This window comes from Peromyscus californicus, unplaced genomic scaffold (genome assembly GCF_007827085.1).
Source record: "Peromyscus californicus insignis strain IS unplaced genomic scaffold, ASM782708v3 Scaffold_9__1_contigs__length_137607984, whole genome shotgun sequence".
In the NCBI taxonomy this organism is placed as follows: Eukaryota; Metazoa; Chordata; class Mammalia; order Rodentia; family Cricetidae; genus Peromyscus; species Peromyscus californicus.
In genome coordinates this window covers 116,278,136-116,295,517 of record NW_026294617.1, presented here as the reverse complement: position 1 = coordinate 116,295,517, position 17,382 = coordinate 116,278,136, and the positions used below count along the sequence as shown (strand labels likewise).

The following is a 17,382-nucleotide window of genomic DNA, read 5'->3' as shown; positions in this document are numbered from 1 at the left end:
TATTTTAGTTTTTCACTCCTTCTTTACAGTAAAAAACTATAACTCCAAGTATTTTCTATAGTGGTAGTCTGAATAAATAGATTTTCACATATTTTCCCTCAAAAGAAAATAAACAACTTTCTATGATGTTGAAAGTTCTTTGTTAAGATACTCAGATACTTGCAATAAAAAAATGTAAGTATCCTCTGAATAGTTCAGTCTTTCTTCAAGAGAAGTCCATTTAGGTGAGTAGATATCCATTAGCGAAATAGGACATATTTGAATGAGTACTTCAAATTATGTGTGTTCTATTAAATTGGCTCTGTTACTTGATCTTACTAAAACTTCACTACATACTGATGTTTCTGCTTACCACATAGTCAGTACTTATATTTGTTACTTTACATAGTACCGCCAAACATAGAACTTTAAGAAATTGAATTCTCTCATGTATACATCCTGTTAAGGACAGTAAGTTACATACAATTAGAGTAAAATATTAACAGCAAACCTGGCATTTCCTCTGCCCTGGAGTCATGGATGAATCGGGCAGCACTTTGCCCAAATGGACAATTCTCCCCTGATCTTTTCTTTGAGTACTTCAAAGCAGTTCGTGTTTCGTTATATGTGCCAGGAGCCGGGGCACTTGATTTGATGGCTGCAAATCTCTAGGAAAACAGATCAATAAAAAAACAGATGATGCCACACTTGATTAGTTAAAAGCTGACTTCTGAGCGATGCAGCATCTAGAGCCTATTTCTCTATGCAGCAAAGACAATACAGATGAATTAAGATCTTTTGGTCATTGAAACATAAAATACTTACAGTTAGCTTTTGGTAAAGTCTCTGATGTACTAATACTGTTATGTCTGTGTGTGTGCCTCACTTCCTTTAGAAAGAAATAATGCTGAGATGAGATTCTAGTTCCAGATGACAGTATATGGACAGTTTTAACTTTTAAATATTCTTCACTTAGCAAAGAACTATATGATCTAACATGGTTTGTGCTTTATTTTTGTGTACACACATGTGTGAGGGAGCTGGTGTGTGTGTGTGTGTGTGTGTGTGTGTGTGTGTATACAAATGTCTGCATGTAGTGGTAGGGCAGGGGTCAAGTCAGAAGTCTTATTCACCTGCTTCTCTGCCTCAGTTTTAGAGACGGGGTCTTTCATGAACCTGGAGCCCACTTGCTGCCTAGACTGGCTGGCCAGCAGGCCCCAGAGACCCTCTTGTATTTACCTTCTAATATTGATGTAGCTAAATACTGGTTTCCTGGAGCATTTCTATCTTTAACCCTATGCTGCGGTAAAATGAAGAATTGCTCATATGTTTCCATTTGCTTTTAGTCTTAGAAAGGTTTTTAACTCTTTCTATTCCAATTGATTTTTACCATTTGTGAATCTATGAAACACTGACATGCTTCCAAAAGACAAACCATGCTTTTATAAAAGGTGCAAAGAAGCACTCATTGCTGCCTCTCATTTTCACTCTATTTCTGTGATCCTGCCTCTGGGGTGGGTAGGGGTTCACAATGTATAACATTTTCTTATTTCCATGGTGGAAATTCACCCACAGGGTGCCTAATTTCACACTCCCATCATAGTATCAACCAACTTGGGGAAGTCCTGGAAACCACCATGCCTCTTGGAAGTAGATATGCATGCACTGCAGCATCCAAGGGCCATCCCAGCCCTCGCCATCCTTTCCACAGAGCTGATAACTCTGCTTTCCGGTTCACCCTGTGTGTGTGTTCATAAAACCAAGCAGCTACGTGCATGTTGTCCTTCTGTCCTTCTACCCTCTGTGTGTGTTCATAAAACCTAGCAGTCACGTGAATGTTTCCCTCTGTCCTTCTTCCTTCTACAAAATTTCAGTGTATCAAGTATATTTTTGCCTTTTGTAAAATTAAGTAAATATTAAGGCCAACTAAATTGATCTCTAAGAGGAACAGGAGAAGAACAGGTTGGCTACTGGGTGTGTCGATTTTTTTAATGCCCTGGACAATTATAAAGTGCATCCAGAACTTGGAACCATGGTTACAAAGAAAATAATTGTGTTTTGTAAGGTATTATGTGAAAACATGAGAATATTCATTGCATTTTCATAAAACACTAAACCATTTCTGAAATATGTCTAAAATTTCCCAGAAATATAACCATATTTACTTGTACAAAGCAGAAAATCTGACCCCTAAGTCTACCTTCTTAATTGGATTGTTTCTTTTTCTATTGTCATAATTAATCTGTCTTTTCATATACAACTAAACACACTACCTCTATGAGGCAATCATGTTTGGTTTTATCTCCCCTGTGTCTTCTGCCATTAGTCTATCTTTCACTATCATTAATTTAAATAAAGTTATTATTTTTCTTTTCCATCTATAAGATATAATTTAAATGAATGATGCCAAATGACATAAAATTAGAACTATATATTAGATGAATGGAAGCTGCATAAAACTCAAAAGTGCTAGTTATAAACTGTATTTTTAAAAATCAAGGGCACATACACACACACACACACACACACACACACACACACACACACTGCCCTTTATATATCCTTCTTGTGCAGTGCCTTAAGTACTATTAAGTTGCTCAAGACTAAAATCTAAAATTCACTCTTGAGCCTCTCCATTCCCTCAATACAACGTCTAACTCATTAAAATGCAATCTTAATTATATCTATAAAATATATCTTTAATCTATCTACCTGTCTCCAAGGAGATCTTAAATATATTGAAAGCAAAGTAGTTGTCTATAGTCACCTGAAAGTTAATAACTTTCCCAAGTTAAATAAAATAATCGGAGCTGCACACAGCACAAGTGGATAAATTTCACGACCACCTTGTCTGGAGGCTGCTGCATCCATCATAAATGTTTGTCAGTCTCTTCATTTTCTTGCTCTAGAAATACCATGAACACCTCTTAGTCTGCTTAGGATGCTCCTTGAATGATGTGAAGTGGTTGCTATGGAACAGATGCTCTGACTGCAGTATCACTGGTAAAGGTCCCCGTGGCAGTTACATGTGTGACCGATGGCAGGTATAACAGAACACCTTTACGCCATCCTCCAAAAGTGACATATTTCCACATGGGCTACACTTAATACTCCATGCATGCATGAGCAAAGTACATATTAGGATTCAGAATAAAAGTGGTATTTCTGATCATCTGAACTGAATGTTCACATATGCAAATTTTGAATAATAGAAAAATGTTTAATAGATATTCCCAATTGAAATATTCAATCATGTATTATTGTTAATATTCAATCTTATTTCACAAAACTCTATCCATAATTTTGCAATATTTTGGCCTGACCATGCCCCTTTCTAATTTGCTGTATGTTATTTTGCTTTTCACAATTAAACACCTTTGGATTTCTTATGGCATTCACATTATGCCTGTTACACTATGTATATGAAAATAGCTATACACAATTACCTCTGATTCAGAAAGAAAAACAGAAGATGCATCATTTACATTTGCTGTCATACTTTCTGTCTTATCAAATTGACTTTTAATTTCATATTTTCCAGGTCCTGGTACTCCCTATATTACAGAAAGAAAGAAATACATTAAGAAAAGATTTTTGTTCTACAATACCTAAAAAAAGACTGGGTAATTCTTACAGGCTATTAGCAAAGCTTGTCATTAAGAGGAAGGCAAGGGGAAAAACTTCCTAACAGCAGGAAAATAAGAAAAAGAAACAATGTCCTGGGCAAAGCTTCTGTGGGCCCTGAAAGCACACTGCCTGAAGCTTTGCTGCCCTCTGCTGGTAAAGTCCAAAAATACTCCTAGTTTTTCACATGGCTAACTACAAAAAGAAAGAAAGAAAGATGATTTCAACTGTCCTTTCATTTCAATGTATAGAGCTAGCCTTTCCTCTTAAAACTGTCTCTGGCTTGGAGTGGAGCTCGACGGGGGAGCTCCTGCTTATCACGGGCACAGGGTTTATCACAAAGCAGCAACAGCAGGAAAAACTTCACAGTCTTTTCAAACTCCCATTAATCAATACCCAAACAATAGGCAACAGGAAATATTTTATTTTAAACGCAAATGCTTAATGTAAAAAACTAAACTTTTACTTGAACACTTTTCAATAAATAAAAATTTGTAACTGAAAGTTTTTCTGTGTTCCCACCCAGTGGCCCTGTGGTCCCACAGCCATTCAGACCCAAGTAAACACACAGAGGTTTATATTAATTAAAACTACCCGGCCATTAGCTCAGGCCTACCACTGATTAGCTCTTACACTTAAACTAGCCCATTTCATTAATCTATATATTACCACATGTTCCGAGGCTTCACCTGTGTGCCATTGCATGCTGCTACCTGAACTGCAGGCTGGCTGGCATCCTGACTCAGCCTTCCTCTTCCCAGAATTCTCCTTCTCTGTTTATCCCACCTATACTTCCTGCCTGGCTACTGGCCAATCAGCGTTTTATTTATCAACCAATCAGAGCAACACATTCACAGCATACAGAACATCCCACAGCAAAAATTAATCTTATTAATCACAAAACTGAGTTCCTTATTATTATAATAAGACAAGATAAAACAGATGATAGATTGGATAGACAGAAGATGATAGACAGGTGATAGATAGATAGATAGATAGATAGATAGATAGATAGATAGATAGATAGATTTCATGAGCAAATACCTTATTACCTTTGTACAGCATTCTTGGTGATAGAAATAAGTAAATAAAGTTAAATTCACATCTTTTCATATATCTCTCATTTGGTTTTCCACAGGTAAAGAATTTCTTCCTGAAAGGCTGTGAAATACTGCCATCCTGGCATGACAGAACCAATGCAACCATAACATTACAGTAGCTGTGGCTACCTCCAGTGAGCTTACACAAGAATGGATCTGTCAACAGTCAATCACAGATCAATGAAGGGTTTACAGGGCCCTACCCTTTACTACTGAACTATTAACAAAGAATGGATACTGAAGAGGGATAGACATCATTTCCGTAACTCACCCATTGATGCATCACATTCCCATGTTCAATTCCAAACCCATGGCCACATAGACAAACCTAATTAAACTCAGCAAGTTACAAAATAAAGCAAATCCCAGTACTTGGGAGGTAGATACAGTTGAATCTCCATGAGTTCAAGACAAACCTGGTCTATATAACCAGTTTCAGGCAAACCAGGACCGTGTCACAAAAAAATCAAAAAAATGTTACTTGGAGGAAAGGAACTTTTGTGGCAGTTTTGGGTAGTTATATAGGAAAAGATGGCTACCAGAGAAGAAAAGTATTCATCAATCTTATTCAGCTGTAAAGTACTTACTTACTCCCAGCAAAGCAGCAGGATACAAAATTAATACACAAAAAATTAGTAACCTTCTTATATACAAATGACAAATCAACTGAGAAAGAAATCAGGGAAACAGTGCCTTTCACAATATCCAAAGACAAATAAAATAACTCTAACCAAGCAACTGCAAGACTTGTGTGGTAGTTTGAATGAAAATGTCCCCACAGGATAATAGGGAGTGGCACTACTAGGAGGTGCGGCCTTGCTGGAGTAGATACGAACTTGTTGGAGGAAGTGTGTCACTGGGGGTCAGACTTTGAGGTCTCAGATGCTCAAGCCAGGCCAATGGCTCATGGTCTCTTTCTGCAGATCCAGATATAGAACTCTCAGCTCCTTCTCTAGCACCATGTCTGCCTGCACACCACCATGCTTCCCACCATGACAATAATGTACTAAATTTCTGAAACTGTAAACCAGCCACAATTAAATGTTTTCCATTATGAGAGATACTGTAGTCATGGTATCTCCTTCACAGTAATAGAAACCCAAACTAAGACAACTTGTATTATAAAAACTTTAAGACATTGAAGAAGATATCAGAAGATGGAAAGATCTTCCATGCTCACAGATCAGTAGGTTTAATATAGCAAAAATGGTCAACCTATCAAAAGCAATCTACAGATTTAATGCAATCCCTACCGAAATTCCAACATAATACTTCACAGAAATTGAAAGGACAATTTTCAGCTTCATATGTAAACAAGCAAACAAAAATAGGATAGCTAAAACAATCTTGAATAATAAAAGAACTGCTTGGGGTATCACTCACCCTGACAACTAATTGTACTACAGAGTTGTAGTAATAAATATAATACAGTATGATATTAGCACAAACACAGACACATTGATCAATGGAATTGAATTGAAGATCCATACAAAATCCACATACCTATGAACAACTAATTTTTGATAATGAAGGCAAAAATACATATTGGAAAAAAGACAGCATCTTCAACAAATGGTGCTGGTGAACCTAGATGTCTGCATGTCTTCTGAACACAAACAGATTCACACACCCTCCACAAAGCTCAACTTGAAATGGTTCAAAGACCTCAACATAAAACCAGATACAGAGCCTGATAAATAAGAAAGAGGGGAATAGCTTTGAGTTCATCAGCACAGGAGAAGAGTTCCTGAACAGAACACAGATAGTACAGGCACTAAGATTAACAATTAACAAATGGGACATCATGAAACAGAAAAGTTTCTTAATAGCAAAAGACACCATCGTTCAGACAATGTGGCAGCCAACAGAATGGGAAAAGATTTTACCAACTACACATCCAATAGAGGGCTAATATCTAAAATATATAAAGAACTAAAAAAAATGAACATCAAAAAATAATAACCAGCCGGATGGTGGTGGCACACACCTTTAATCCAAGCACTCAGGAGGCAGAGCCAGGTAGATCTCTGTGGGTTCGAGGTCAGCCTGGTCTACAGAGTGAGATCCAGGACAGGCACCAAAACAACACAGAGAAATCCTGACTCAAAAAAAAAACAGAAAGAAAAAATAATATTCAAATTAAAAACTGGGATACAGATCGAAACAGAGAATTTCAAAGAGGAAACATATATGACTGAGAAGCATGTAAAGAAATGTTCAACATCCTTAGTTATCAGGGAAATACAAATCAAAACTACTTTAAGATTTCATCTTAAACCCACCAGAATGGCCAAGATCAATAAGACAAATGACAGCTCTTGATGGTGAGGACATAGAATAAGGGGAACACTCATCCATTGCTGGTGGGAAAGCAAACTTGTACAATCACTAAGGAAACCAATGGGATGGTTCCTCAAGAAGATTGGAATTGATCTACCTCAAGATCTAGCTGTAGCACTCTTCACCAAAGAATGCTTCATCCTATTATAGAGACCATGTTCATTGCTGCTCTATACAGAATGGCCAGAAATTTAAAATAGCCTAGATGTCAATCAATAGACGATGGATAGAGAAAATGTGATACACTTACACAATGAGATACTACTCAGACATTAAAAGATAATAATTTGCAGGTAAATTCACAGAGCTAGAGAAAAAAATCCTATGTGAGATAACCCAGACCCATAATGACAAATATGGTATGTATTCACTTATATGTGGATGTTAGCTGTTAAGTCACTGATAAGCAAACTACAATCCATATAACCACAGAGATTAGGCATAGAGTAAGGGACTAATGGGGAGGGAGGATTTTCCCCTAAGAAAAGGAAACAGAATAGACTGTTATGGATAGATGAGGTGGGGGACTGGAATGGGAGGATCAAATGGGAAAAAAGAAACTATGGAGAAGGACAGCAAAAATTATAGGCCATATGAGGAGTCATATGGAAACATGCTACAGTAGAAACTTCCTACAATATATATGTATAAAGGTGATCTAAATGAAATTGCCAAATAACTGAGGAAATGGAGCCCCAACTAGACATCTCATGTCACCAAATAAGACTCCCAATATCTTGGATTTCATTACATCTAATCAAAGTGTTGGCCACAGGGGCCCCATAGAAATCCTCACACTACCTAGGCTATTGCCAAGGTTCTTGGTTGCTCTCCACAAACTGATAGTAAAGCCCCATTGCTGAAGACAAAACTACACAACCTATTGAACTTAAGAAGTCAGGCTGGAGCCTACATAGAGCCTTCACCCCTACATTCTAGTGCCATTGGCACAGAAAGGTACTCCGCACACTACCAAATGAGAGCGGTAAACACAAACCCAGCTACAAACCCTTCAGTCTACAGTGATGACCTGCAGGCAGTCTGAGCCTGGGCAACAGTGACACGAAGCTTATGGGGTATCTGATTTAAGGCCCACTGCATAAGATGGGACCATCCCTGACACTGCTCAGGTGGCACAAAACCTGACACTAGACCCGGGGGTGTGGTTTTACTCTTGGCTTAGTGACCACACCTGAGTCTACCGATATTTTAACTATTGTCTGCACCCCACATCCTCTCAGTAAGCACCCTGCCTCTCAGACCATGGTCTGGTGGGATTTCCAGTCCCACTGGTACCCACTAGATCGCAGCCACCAAATGTAGGTTTTAACTAAGTCTCCATCATTCTATTTACCAATAAAGACTTGGGAGTCAGATGTTGGGAGTGAAAACTGGCTAGATCAGAGAAGCTGAGAAGCAACCAGGTGACCTTCCTTTTTGGCTGGAGACCCAGCAAGCAAAGTGTCTCTCCACTCATCCCAAACCAAAAGACAGCAAATCTCTAAGTCCCTCCCTACTCCTTCCTGTATGCCTCTTTATATGTCTTCCTGGTTCCTCTGTCCTCTCTATGGCTAATTCCTGTCAACTAGTTGCTGGCTCTGTCCCAAGTCCAAGATTAATTTTATTTACACAGTCTCATAGTTTCACAGTGCAATCAAATACCCATGACACAGAGTAAATTCAAATACTACTGTTCTGCTGAAGGAATATAGCAATAAAATGATTCCTAACAACATTCTACTATACTCATAGATCAGTATCTTGCTCAGCCATCATCAAAGAAGCTTCCTCCTATGGTAGATGGAAACAAATACTGAGACCCACAGCCACAAAATGTACAGAGTGAGTGACCTTGAAACAATCCTAAATGGGATGTCTCCATAAAATCCCTCCACTTAAAAGCTCAGGAAGCCTTGCAAAAGAGGAGGCAGAAAGATTGTAAGAGCTGTGGGGGGGGGAATGAAAAACATCAAGGAAATAAGTCCTTTTAAACACAGCAATACCAATGCACATATGAATTCACAGACGGTAACAGCCTGCACAGGACCTGCACAGGTCTAAACCAGATGAGATCCCAGTGCTGAGAGAAGTGGAACAAGACCCATCCCTAACCCAGAAGCTAACCACTCACTATTGAAAAGTTTGTTTTCTCTAACAGAGTCTCACAAGGTGCACAAACCACAAACCACTCTTAAGGGCAAGTAAATGGCCAAAACACACACACACACACACACACACACACACACACACACACACACACAAAAAAAAAAAAAAAAAAACCACTCAATGGCATCTTTGGTCTGTGTCTCATAGTGTTTTGTCAGGGTATTTCTCTCTCTCTCTCTCAACCTTACAGATCCTTTGTAAGATGTCTCGAGTCAATACTGGCTCCTACAATATTCTCATATTTCAATTCATTAGAAATTCAGCAGTTTTCTCAGAGAGGCATGGAAGCTATAGATATTGTGAGCTCAGGGGTAAAATGTTGCCTGAGGTTCCATTGTCTCAAGCTTGTGTGAATATCAGAAACAATCTTATCTGATATTAGGTCTTAACATTGTGAAATAGTTGAATTTTGGTGTTAATTCTGTCATTTTCACAAACTTATTATTCAAGGTCTTTCCTACACAACTACTTTTAGCTACTTCTAGCCATCTTTCAGAAGCTCCTGCAACAAAGGAAGATGACTATTATATGAATGTCTGAAAGAAAAAGAAAACCTAGAAATGGTGGTTTATGAGGCTCTATATTGGAAAAGTCTACTTATGAGATGAATGACTAGATACAGGGCAAGTTGGAGAGTGGAACTGTATAAGTACATCACTGAACAAGGGAGTTTCTCAAGGGCTCTAAGACTTTGTGAGACATGGAAGCCAAAGGCATGGGGCAAACCCCAAGACTGCTCCAAAAACAGTGCTCAGCTGAGAAACTTAGAGCTTGATTGTTCAGTAGCTTGGGGGTAAAATGACTAGGTGTGGGGTCCAGTTGAAGGGCCTGACTTGCAACAACTCACAGAGCCTGAACATGCAATGGGGCCACGCTGTCAGTGAGGGCCTGTGAGAACCAATCCACCAAATTAGTGAGCACATGACCAAAAGCAAGTGTTTTGTTGATGTCTGTATTAAAAGTATGAATTATCAAAAGAAAAACTCTTATTCAGCAGTGAACCTCGTGATCGATATTAGTGACTAACTTGTGCATGTCCACTGGTGCAAGAGCAGCATGAGCAGCATGTTGGAAACCGCCACTTAGGACTGCATTTAAGTCCTGTTCAGCAAGGTGTAAATAATGCCTGGCATCATTACCAGGCCTAAAACCTATAGCTAGACAGTTCATAAGTCCTAGAAGTGGAGCTATAACTATTACTCTTCTAAATGTATATAGCATTAAACCAACACCTAATCACTATGTTACACCCACAGATAAATGTATCTCTCATTCCTTATTACAGAAACAGCTATTTGCAACAGATAGTGATTAACACAAAGACGCACAACTGGACAAGGTGTAGAAAATAAGAGACTGCAGAATGCTCAGACCTAAATGGTACTTACGTATTGTACTCCCTCCTCCCAGCCCTCAGGACTCATTATGGAAATGTGGGGGACTGCTGTAAGAGCCAGAGAACCAAGAACATTTGGGAAGCAAAGCTTGCCCTTGATGGGGGAAAAAGTCTCCAATAAAACCTTAACAGAAACACAAGAAATATTTTAAAAAACAAGGCAACATGAACCCTCACAAAGGCCATAACTATTCAACAACTCAAGTCAGACAGTAAATAAATAAAATCCAGATGGAGTTTACTAATAAAATAATCATCGACCTCAAAAAGAATACAAACAAGCGGATTAATTCAGTGGCCCTGGAAAGGAAAGTCAGCAGCCAAGTTTGAATGATGCTACAAAATGAATGTAAAAATCAATGATACTGATGAAAATCTAAGCAACAGAGGGAAAAATTTAGCAAGGAAAATTGACATTTTCGAACAAAAAAAAATATGATCATAGTAAATGAAAAATTGAATTGAACATCAAAAACAAAAAACAATGCAGACACTACCAAAGATGTGATCAAGCAGAAGAATAAGAGGGTAGATGACAAGGTCAATTAAATACTACATTCAAGTGTCACTAAAGGAAAAAACAAACATCATGACAGTAGCTAAGACCCTGAGTACAATGAAGAAAGCAAACTTAGCCATGGCAGGAGACACGAGCCTGTAACCCCAGAACACAGAGAAAGAGGCAGGCAGGAGGATCAGGAGGCTAACCTGCTCTACAAAGTGAATTCTAGGCAAGCTATGTAAATGAGCCCTATCTCAAAAATAATTAATAAATAACAATTATTGGTAATTATGATGATGGTAATTGTGATAATGATGATGAATACCCTTTCTTTAATGTCACTGCTATTTGTATTCTTTGTCTAAATAAGAGTTTATTGGTGTTGTTTAGCTTTAGTAATTGAGCCCAATTTTCTTTTACTAGTGCAATCATGAAAAGTAGCAAATAGTTGTTTTAAGATACTACATTTAGAGATCATTTAGTATTCTATAACAGATAACTAAAAGAACAGCTAATGTTTACCAATCACCTACTATTTGCCAGGAGCTATTTCAATTTCAACTCACAGTTAAGAAAACCACAATACAAATAAATTATTTCCCAAAGTACCATAGTGTATAAGTGGTTGGGACTGATATATTGCAATCCCCAACTTTCCTTTCCAGATATGGATGTTTGTGTGAAACATCCTGGCTAAGAAACACAAGCGATAGTCAGTGAAGCTAGAAGCAGAGCAAGGTTGAGAGAAAGATCAGTTTAATTCTAAATATTAGTTTTATAGTTCCTACATGACATCAAAGTGGAGTCATACATGCATTAATTTATACAGGTTGGAACTCAGGGGGAGTCAGTGCTATAAACACACAGTGGAAGTAATACATATAGGCAGTAATATCTGAAACCATAAAACTACATGCATTTTCTGGGAAAACTATAAATTAAAAAGATAAAATGGCTAGCATACCATATGATGTTTATGTGATTCCTGATAGTGTGTTTATAATATTAAAAAATAGCCCCTTCACTTGAGCTAAAATGCATTTTAAAAGTATGTCCCACTTATAGTTAATACTCATAGTTCATCCTCATGATGGATTGAACAGAGGAGCATGTAACTTGGATTTGGACCATAGAGAGCATCTGTCAATTACATTTGTTTCATAATTATAATGTAAACTTTTGATTCATTAAAAAAAAATGTATGATTTGATTCTGATCCTAGAAAGCAAAGATTCTCTATTTTTAACTAATCAGATTTAAACATAACTAAACCAAATAAACATGGTATAGTAAACTCTAAGGCAATTAGAAAAGTATCATTATATTCATCAACAATGGCCATTGGGCCTCAGATGCCACACTTCAGTTGTATGTCCTCCAAGTCAGAATATTAAATTAGAGACAGGAAGTGCTTTGTAGGCTAAAAATCATGTACTTATTATCCAGCCATATGTTTAGTAACAGCAATAGAAAACAAAAGTAGAGCTCTAATATAAATCTAGGCAAGCAAATCAAAAGAGGAAAAATGTAAATATAAGTCACTGAGCTTGGCCATATATTACTCCTCCAGAGTAGAGGTTGTAATGTAGAGTATCATACAGACAACAGCATGAAACTCAGTAATGCTCATGAAATCTATTTAGATTCCATAATACATTTGCTGAATAACAATTCATGTCAACACTGGAATTTGTAACTCAGCTGAGCCAAAACCGTAAACAGCAGGCTAATCCATACTTCTCGGGTCTGAGGTAAGATGAAGGACACCATCCTGGGACTCCCACCACAGAAGCTTGTTCTGCTAACTTTTTTCACCAAGGAAAAAACATAAACAAATATTTTTATAGTTTTCTTGCAATTACTACATCCTGTATGTGTAGTATCTAGTAGCAATAAAGGATCATAATGCCTATTTTGGCAAATTGGTACAATGTAAATGTTCAGAGTTCAATATTTATTAGTGTGCAATGCAATGTCAACTTCCACATACAGTCACTTAATTCCTCTTTCTTTTAACAAACCTAAATTCCCCATTCAAAGGGAAAATGTTATCATTAATTGAATAATAGACAGTTGAAATCATACAAATGAAGTAATATTAATAAATCTTAAATGAACTGAAGGAACAATGTAAGATTAATTAATAAATATATTCACAAAAAGAGCACCCAATGCCTACTGGGACCAGGCAGACAAGTAAGTGTTGAATAGAAATTGGCTCAAATGGAAATCACTCTGCTTTATCCCCAGAAGCAATATTTAATCAAACTTGACTGACTGTTGTAAGAGTGGGTTTGGGGTGTTTTGTTTGTGATTTCTTATTTTAAAAACAGAAAATCTGGATTTGATATGAAATCTAACAAGCTACAAGTGTTGATAACTAACTCAATTTTAACAACTTTAATTATGACATAAAAATATAAGTGCAAATTAAATTCAGTCCTTCAGCCACTAAATTTCACATTCTATTCTTTAACATCTTAAGTCTATTTCAAATAAATTTCACGTATATTCTTTTATATATTCAATTGTAAAATATTCATTCAATTGTAAAATTGGAATATAAAAAAGTTTGAGAAGTGATGTAGTGTTTCTATGCATGATTATAGTAGTTTCCATGGTGAAATAATGATGCTCATAATTACTAGTTGTCAGTGAGATTTTCAGAAACTGATAGCTGTGAAACTAGAATTATTATTGTTAAATTTAGGTAGATTATTGTGCCATGAAAAGATAACTGATTCACAATAATCATTACCTAATCCTATAAAGTGGCTGTGTTTGTCATCACAATTCTTGTTATGATACAGAACACAGACTCCTATCATATTCACAAACAAATGAACATGGCAGATTAGAATTTCTCATGCACTATTCCTCTACAAAGTATGGAGATCAGCTGGTGGCAATCAAAAAAATGAAGTTATGAAAGTGGATTTAGCAAGCCCAACAGATACATGTCATGAACAAGTGAATACACAGTTGTAGATCAAGTCATCAAGTAATGAAATTACCAGAGTAAGTATCTTCCATGATCCTGTGTGGTATAATAACAATATAAATTTGTAAGGTCATGATCATTGGGTAAGTCATGATTCAATACATTAAGCTATTTTAATTTCTGATGTTTGTTGAAACAAAGTGTTTATTTGGTTTGAGTGTGTCTCTAGAAAGTGTATGTGGAGGGGTGTCAGTTCATCAATGTAGTGATCTTGGGAAGCAGAGTAGTAGGCAATGTTTCGGTCATGATGAGTAACCTTCAGGAATTTACCAGTGATTTTTCAGATGAATATGTTAGCTGTCATGAGACAGCTTCCTCTCTTCTACATGTGCCCGCTTGCCTTCTGTTTTTTTTTTTTTTACATCAACCAAAAAAGTACAAGACCCTCCAAAGATGTGCCTTCTCAGTCTGTAGCTTCCCAATCTCTAGAAATGTAAGCCAAGATAAATCTCCTTTCTTTAAAAATTATCCAACAAAAGATAATAAACTAAGATGGAATTGGAAACTTAAGATGAAAGCAAGTACTCATTTATAGCTTCAATAATAAAATTTCTTTACATTTACTATCTGCAGGCTCCTATATGAGCAGTAAGTGGCCACTAAGATCACCAATTTGGGGTCATTTTAAAGGTGTTTCTTAAGGTTCTTGATAATTAAAATCAGCTGTACATTTTGAGAACTAGTAACAAAGTAGTTATATTTCAATATGAATAATAATAACATCTGTAGTCTTTCACTGTGTAGCTATATGCACCTCAACAATGGATAGCATAATTTAGGTTGAATTTGAAATTGATTCCTTGTACTAGCTCCTATGTGAAATTTGATAATTTAAATTCATAACCATAGATCACTGTAAATTGCACCAAAAGTTTAGTGGCTGTCAAGTCTGCCTATTCACATTAAACACAAATGGCCCAGAAATTATGGAGAGATGGCTCAATGAAGACTACTGTCAGCTCTCTAGCAGATAATAAGTTGTAATACTTTATAGCAAAATCTGGAAGGTTGCGAGTTTCCACTGGTAAGACAACAGTTGAATGCATGTCTAATCCACTATTAAGAAGTCCTAGAAAATATTTCTTCATGCTCTGTTGCAACATATGGAAGTGGTTTATATAATGTCTAAATAACACATCATCAGTTTCTTTCTCCAAAGAGTGGAAGAAACCTTGAGCTGGGGAAAGCGTCCAAATCTCAGACTCAAGCTATTTGTACCTGCATTTGATTGTTTCCAAGTCATCAGAAAAGACCTTCAACATTGAAGAACATACTATTTTGGTATGGAGGTGATTAATCCAAATCACAGAAGATATAAAATATTCCATATAAAAAGACAATATGGTCTGTACTGACATTAGCTTCATATTTCTTTTTTTTTTTCTTTTTGGTAATTTTAGACAAGGTCTCACTATGCTTTCTTGACTGGCCTAGAGCCCACTATATAGACCAAACTGGCCTTGAACTCACAGAGATCCACCTGCCTTGGAATCCTCAGTGATGGGATTAGAGATGTATGCCAGCACAACCCACTTTTATTTCATTTCAACAGCTCATATAATCACCTCCCTCCTCATTCTCATGTAACATTTTTATGTTACATGGAAAATATTTCCTCATTATCTACACTCTACAAGTGTTGACCATATTCATACTTTGACTTTATTTGAAATGCAAGGTAAAAATCATAAGGAATAAAGGTTTGGAGGCGAGTTATTATTTATTTTGACAGTTTAAACATGACTCCAATCTACCATGATCATACCCACTCTGCACTATCTGCTCTTACCCTTTCCCACACACGTTGACCTCCTTCTTTCAACTAGTCTCCCTCCTATGTTCATGTCTTTGTGTGCAGGTGTGTGTGCGTATGTGTGCATGTGTGTGCATGCTCATATACACAGGCATGCACACAGGTGGCCACAACTGCTGTGAGTTTATGATATTGTGTTTGTCTAAATTTACTGAAATATAATTAACATATTTAAAGTTCTATGCACTTAACACATACAATGTCATATTTTGATAAACATATATATCATGAAATGATTATAACCATCAAACTAAGAAACTAAGAAAATATCAAATACTATTATTTTTATAGGTAGGGTAAGAATATTTACAATATGCTCTTAATAACTTTATGTGTAAGTTTGATGTTATTAACCCTTGCTTGATATGCTTAAGAGAGATCTCTTAAATGTATTATTCCTGTCTAACTGAAAATATATATCCTTTCACTGATACCCAGATCTCGCCACAAACAAAATCACCATTCTATCTGTTTCTATGTGATGAACTTTGAAAATCCCCTGATGAGAGTTTTCAGTATTTGTCTCTTTGTACCTGACTTATTGCACTTAGCAACATTTTCCAGAATCTTCCATGCTGTTCCATACAACAGCAATATGTCTGTATTCATCTTTCAGTGGGAGATAGGCTAACTATATATTATATACGTTGTGACTAACACAGCAGTGAACAGGGAAGGAAGACATCGCTATAATGTATTGCTTATTTTATTTTGGATAAATTCACAAAACGGGATGTTGGATCATTTGGTAGTTATGTCTTAAGACTTATGAGGAATTTCCATCCTGTTTTCCACAATAACTATATTAGTATTATCCTTTTAACAGTATTTGAAATGCATATAACCAACCACACCTATCTTTTTTAAACTTTTTGCTAATACCAGCTTTAATGGGTATTAAATGATATCTCACTGTGGTTTTGATTTTCATAGCCTTGGTGACAAGTAAGCTTGAACACTTTTATATTTGTTTGTTTGTTTTCTTTTTGTTTATTTATTTTTTGATGTTTTTATATCCCAACCAAAGTTTCCCCTCCCTCCTCTCTTCCCAGTTCATCCACACACGTTTCCCCCACTGTTTCTCTTTAGATACAGGCAGACCTTCCATGGATATCAACCAGCCAGAGTATATCAAGTTGCAATGAGACTAGGCACCTCCTCTTCTCTTAAGGCTAGGTAAGGCAATCCAATAGGAAGAATGGGTCTCAAAAGCAGGCAACAGAGTCAGAGACAGCCCCTGCTCTCACTGTTAAAAGTCTCACATGAAGACCAAGTTACACAACAGTAACATATATGCAGAGGGCCTAGGTCAGTGCCATGCAGGCTCCCTGGTTGTCAATTCAGTCTCTGTGAGCTCCTATGAGCCCAGGTTAGTGGATTCTGTGGGTTTTCTTGTGGTGTCCTTGACACCACTGGGACCTAAAGTCCTTCCTCCCCCTTTTCCACAGGATTCCCTGAGCT

The 17,382-nt window shown here is 36.9% G+C and overlaps 1 protein-coding gene across 1 annotated transcript in view; it reads right to left on the bottom strand.

Annotated features, from left to right (window-relative positions):
* The window catches only part of Stpg2 (sperm tail PG-rich repeat containing 2), a 432,046-nt gene that overhangs the window by 339,478 nt on the left and 75,186 nt on the right, over positions 1-17,382 (bottom strand). The window contains exons 7-8 of the mRNA XM_052731729.1: positions 3,426-3,533; positions 491-647 (exon numbers count right to left, since the gene is read on the bottom strand). Of these exons, the coding sequence (XP_052587689.1) occupies positions 491-647; positions 3,426-3,533 (265 nt within the window). The remainder of the gene's footprint in view (positions 1-490; positions 648-3,425; positions 3,534-17,382) is intronic.